The sequence below is a fragment of the Dermochelys coriacea genome, chromosome 7 (genome assembly GCF_009764565.3).
Source record: "Dermochelys coriacea isolate rDerCor1 chromosome 7, rDerCor1.pri.v4, whole genome shotgun sequence".
Classification (NCBI taxonomy): domain Eukaryota; kingdom Metazoa; phylum Chordata; order Testudines; family Dermochelyidae; genus Dermochelys; species Dermochelys coriacea.
This window is the reverse complement of record NC_050074.1, coordinates 94,663,955-94,669,264: the sequence shown is the minus strand read 5'-3', so window position 1 is coordinate 94,669,264 and position 5,310 is coordinate 94,663,955. Positions and strand designations below refer to the sequence as shown.

General features: G+C 40.9%; 1 protein-coding gene across 1 annotated transcript; it reads right to left on the bottom strand.

Moving 5' to 3' along the window:
- Positions 1 to 2,282: 2,282 nt before the first annotated feature.
- On the bottom strand, positions 2,283 to 3,025 carry LOC119859015 (elongation factor 1-alpha 1-like). Its single transcript, XM_038410619.2, has one exon. The coding sequence runs from the start codon at positions 2,988 to 2,990 to the stop codon at positions 2,283 to 2,285; it is 708 nt and encodes a 235-aa protein (XP_038266547.1). The 5' UTR covers positions 2,991 to 3,025.
- Positions 3,026 to 5,310: the final 2,285 nt, after the last annotated feature.

The following is a 5,310-nucleotide window of genomic DNA, read 5'->3' as shown; positions in this document are numbered from 1 at the left end:
GTAGCTTCCGTGAGTTGCCGGAAGAAAGCCTCATCCACCTCATCCCCCTGGTCCAGTGGTCTATAGCAGACTCCCACCATGACATCACTCTTGTTGCACACACTGGAAGTATTACCAAATTCTGATTTACTCAGGATAAGACCAAAAGCCTGTTGAGTATTGCTGAAAAAACCTGCCCCCTCTTGTGTCATTGACAGATCCTTAAGGCTATCTGGCATTTTGGTGTTACACAAGTGTAACTTGTGTGTGTAACTTCCACAACAGACTGACAAGCTGCTTAATGTCATGGATCTCACCCACGAAATCATCTCATTCTGTGCCATATGAAAATGATGCCAAAATAGGACCAATAAACAGGGGAAAATGGATGTTTATATATTCTGCTAGAATTAGCAAACCCAACGCAGCTATTGAGCATATCTGTACATTCCGTGTTGTAGAAGAGGGATTTTTTTTTTCCTGACAGGAAGCAATTTTAGGAGGATAATTGGAAGAGAATCCTAGCTGTGCTCTTGTCACTATTGTTAGTCTGCTGCACCATTTTTGCCGTACCAAATCTTTTAAAACCCCATCCAGATTGCGTATTTTATTCTATGTGCTTGCAGTGATTTAGAATTGACTTTAACATAGGCGCCGACTCCATGGGTGCTCCAGGGCTGGAGAACCCACCTTCAAAAATTAGTGGGTGCTCTGCACCCACCAGCAGCCAAGCTCCCCTCACCCCCTGCCCCACCTCCTCCTTCCCTGAGCGCACCGTGTCCCTGCTCCTCTGCCTACCTCCCAGTGCTTCCCACCTGGCCACCACCAAACAGCTGTTTGGTAGCATTAGCACGTTCCAGGAGAGACGGGGAGGAGCGGGAACACGGCTTGCTCAGGGGAAGAGGTGGGGCTGGGGCGGGGATTTGGGGAAGGGGTTGGAATAGGGCAGGGAGGGGGTGGAGTTGGGGTGTGGACTTCTGGGAAGGGGTTGGAATGGGGGCGGGGTAGGGGCAGGGCCTTGTGGAAGGGGTGGAGTGGGGGCGGGACTGGAGGCAGAGGTGGGGTTGAGCACCCATGGGAAAGAGGGAAAGTCAGCACCTATGGACTTTAAATTTCCAAAAATTTGCTAAGACAGTCAAATCAAGTTCACCGATAACAAAAATAGACGTTGTCAAGGTGGCATTGTTTACGCCCATTGATGTAAGAGATTGCTTTATGTATTACCTGTAAGGCAAACTATGACATATAAGGGGCAAAATTCCAGCCCTGTTTAAGCCAGTGGCAAAAAAACCCAACTGAGTTCAATAGGGTTAGGATCTCACACAGACTCATCTGTGAACCCACTACGTACCCATTGCTCACTGTCAGTTAGAATGGCCATCTTTATTTACATATAGTAGTATTGTTTGTATTGTGGTAGCATCTGACAGCTCCTGTCATGGACCAGTACCCCACTATGCTTGGTGCTGTACAAACACAAAACAAATAACAGGTTCTCTGACCCAAAGAACCTACCAAGTAGATTAATTCAGCCAAGATGATTTTCCCGGAGATCTTCTTTCCCATCTTATTTGGAAAATAAAGAATGAAGGCAGCTCCTTCCCCTTTTGAATTTGTTGCTGTTTCCATATTTAATGCCAGTATATCTTTTGTTTTTCATCATTAAATTTGTGTTATAGTTACTTTTTTAGATGAAATGATACCTATGGCGAATATGTGTTATATGCTTTACAGGCCTACGTATTTCAGGTAAGTAGAAACATATGTCACGAGTCTCAACACATTAGAGAGGGAAATATTAAGTCTATAGAAAACAATTTGTAGATATTAAGTAACTTTAATAAATGGATTGAAAATAAAAGATTTCTTCCTAGGGTAAAACCAGCCATGTTAGGCATAAGTATCTTTATCTATAAATAATAACTCAAACTAACATATTTATGTTTGCAAGATGACTATCACTGACTGAACTGCTCTTGAGCTACTGGGAACTGAGACCTATCAGCTACCTTCAATTCCTTTGATCACAAGATGTTATTGACTTGTCTATGGACTGTGACAGGTGTCGAGAGGCTGTTCTTAGGCAACTGAATTCCTTCACTGATGAGTGCATGGTGTTTGGCAGTACTCATAATCTCTTATGGTGCTCACAGATGGGGTTGCACATGGTTCCATCTCCTCTTCCCTTCTGTAAAATGCATGTATGGGGTGTTGGAAATGCATGTAGATGAGACTCATGTGTTACACTGTGTTCAGCAGACTTCTAATGCCAAGATCGATATTTCTATCTCACCCAGACAGTGTTACTGAGAACTCCTCCTAATGTTTGGATATAGATAAGAGTGAGTTGCCTTGAAGCTCAGGTTGCATAAGACTAGTGAGCTGCTAGTATTAGAGCTAGGCTCAAACATATCGTCTCCGTTCCAACCAGAAATTGGTACAAAAGCTACGGTGTCTGGGTTGTAGCCAATTTTCTTAATGTAAGTGCTGACTTCTTTGACAATTTCGTCATATCTCTTCTGGCTGTTCGGTGCCTCAGTAGAATCCATCTTGTTCACACCAACGATCAGCTGTTTTATACCCAGTGTGTAGGCCAGAAGGGCATGTTCACGAGTCTGCCCATTCTTTGAGATACCAGCTTCAAACTCACCAACACCGGCAGCAACAATAAGGACAGCACAGTCAGCTTGGGAGGTGCCAGTAATCATGTTTTTGATGAAATCTCTGTGTCCAGGAGCATCAGTGATGGTGACATAGTATTTGCTTGTTTCAAATTTCCACAAAGAAATGTCAATTGTGATACCACGCTCACGCTTAGCCTTCAACTTGTCCAAAACCCAGGCATATTTGAAGGAACCTCTGCCCATCTCTGCAGCTTCCTTCTTGAACTTCTCGATGGTCCTCTTGTCGATGCCCCCGCACTTGTAGATGAGGTGCCCGGTGGTGGTGGACTTGCCGGAGTCGACATGGCCGATGACAACGATGTTGATGTGGGTTTTCTCCTTGCCCATGATGGGTGAGCTGCTAGCAAGTTGTGAGAAGCATTTATAACATGGAGAGGATCAGGTTTATCTATCTACGGGTGTTCTACTACAACAACCAAAGTATCTGCCATCTGAGCTTTCTGAGAGTGGCCAAGATCAGGCTGAGATGAGTTTCTGACAGGAGCACGTTCCAAAGGGTGAATGCCTAGCACCAGGAAGAGCTTGATTTGAAAACCCTCAAGTCTTACCCTTGAAGGCATTTAGCTTAAATGTTCCAGATGATGACTTTCAAGAAATGGGAGGGATGTTTGAGCACCAAGGTATTGATGATCATGAGGAACACTAAAAGGGAGGCAAGGGAGCAGTAATGGGGGGCTGGCTCATGGCGGAGATGCCCTGAAATTTGCCCTGAAGGAACCAGATTTCCCTATAAATCATCAGGCTTTACATGCCTAAATATGCCCCTAACCTCATTCATCCCTGTGAAAATTCACTTGAAAAGGTGACTACAGTAGCAATTCCAGGTGTCCATAGACCTGGGGTTTTCACAATAGTTTCCCATGGGATAGGAGGACTTGGTCAATAAATTTTAAATCTGGAAAAATTATTGCCTTATTGTTAATCAGATCTGTGGAAAATATAAGTTCTCAATTCTCTCAGGTTCGTATGAGCTTAATATGCTCATTTCATTTCTATATCATAAATAAGAGTCCAATCTTGCAGTACTGACTCACATGGCTGATGTAACTGAAACTACTTGCATGAGTAAGGAGCATTCATGGGTTGAGTAAAGGCTGCAGGACTAGGCTCTAAATCACCAAAGATTAATAACTGGCATATTCTTGTTATATGCCACAGAAAACAGGAACTAAAGTATTCACGATGACTAAAAAAAAAAAGACTTTCCACATACTATGGTATGTTTTCCTTTGGATGTACCTGCTTAATACATTCAAAATGTCAAGATTTTTGTATAATGTATTTCTCTTTTTAGTATTGCTTTCTGAAATGTATTAGATTGCCAAGTTTATTATCTTCAGTATCAAGTGGGGGATAGGACCAGTTGTTTCTAGGTATAATTGTGAGAGGCACAATATTGCCAGCTTACTAACTCAGCCTTGTTACTTTACAACTATGTTTATTTTGGAAGTGATGTCCTTATTTTAGTATTAGTGCAATTAGCCAAGCAATATCATTTACCTTTGATTAAGGCATTAAGTCTATTTCCAGATATTTAACACTCTTATCTTCTAAAGAGGTAAACAATTGCTTTAATAGAAAATAGAAATGCTAGGGAAGCATGAGCCACAAATCAAATATTCACTCTTCCATACAAAACAAACCTTAGTTTGCCCAGGAAATAGTAGGTGATCTGACTAGTGATCAGTGAACAGCATAGCTCATTTCAGTCCAGTAATGAGATGGAGCTCTGCTCACGTTATTAAAAAAAAAATCCATGGATATTCCACTATCTCATTATTTTCAAATAGAAGTCCTGCAGTCCTTGTCTGGGAAAAGCTACCGTTTAAATCAATACAATGAGACATACGTGTACATTTCAAATATTAATCGTGGGACTGTTTAAGGGCATAGATTGATTATTCTAGATTTTACTAATGCTCCACAAATTGACCATTCTCCCTTCAAATCTGGATAAAATGCAATAATAGGAGAAACTATTGGAAACAACAATCTGACCTGCTTAGTTGGGAATTGGAATTAAACACTACGTTCTTCACTAAGGGTGAAATTCTGGCCCCACAGAAATCAAGGGACAATCTCCCATTGAGTTCAGGGGATTCAGGATTTTACCCTAAGTTTCTGTGTTTATATTTTTTCCCTAATGGCAGTCTGGATTAACAAAGTGGATAGTTGGTGCAATTCATTTGTCCCTGCTATAGATAACTAATCAACAAAGGTCGAAATTGTACTGAGCATGAAGAAATTAACCATTTTTTCTATGTATTTTTTTATCTCTGATTTAATCTATCTAAATATATTTAACCCCCATCACCATAGTATTTTTTATGATATGCATGTCTCTGAGTTACATATATGAGACAGACACATTCTGAGATCAGAATTTCAAATAAACTGTGCAGGGTGAAGAGAGGAATTTTAGGAATCTTTTAAGTCTACTATGGACAATCTCCATGCATATCTAATTTACCTTTTCAGTGCTACTTGTGTGCTACATTAATAAAAAATCACAAATGCTTACACATTTAGACTCCTTTATAGAATATGTTCAATGTATTAACCATTTTCCATTAATGGTGGAGAATTCTCGCTTCCTCAGGTACAGCCTCATTATAGTTGTATGTATAAATTTACTTTCCACTTCAAA

Bases quoted from the DNA above. Each gene is read 5' to 3' on its own strand.
- LOC119859015 (XM_038410619.2), bottom strand. From the start codon at position 2,990: ATGGGCAAGGAGAAAACCCACATCAACATCGTTGTCATCGGCCATGTC.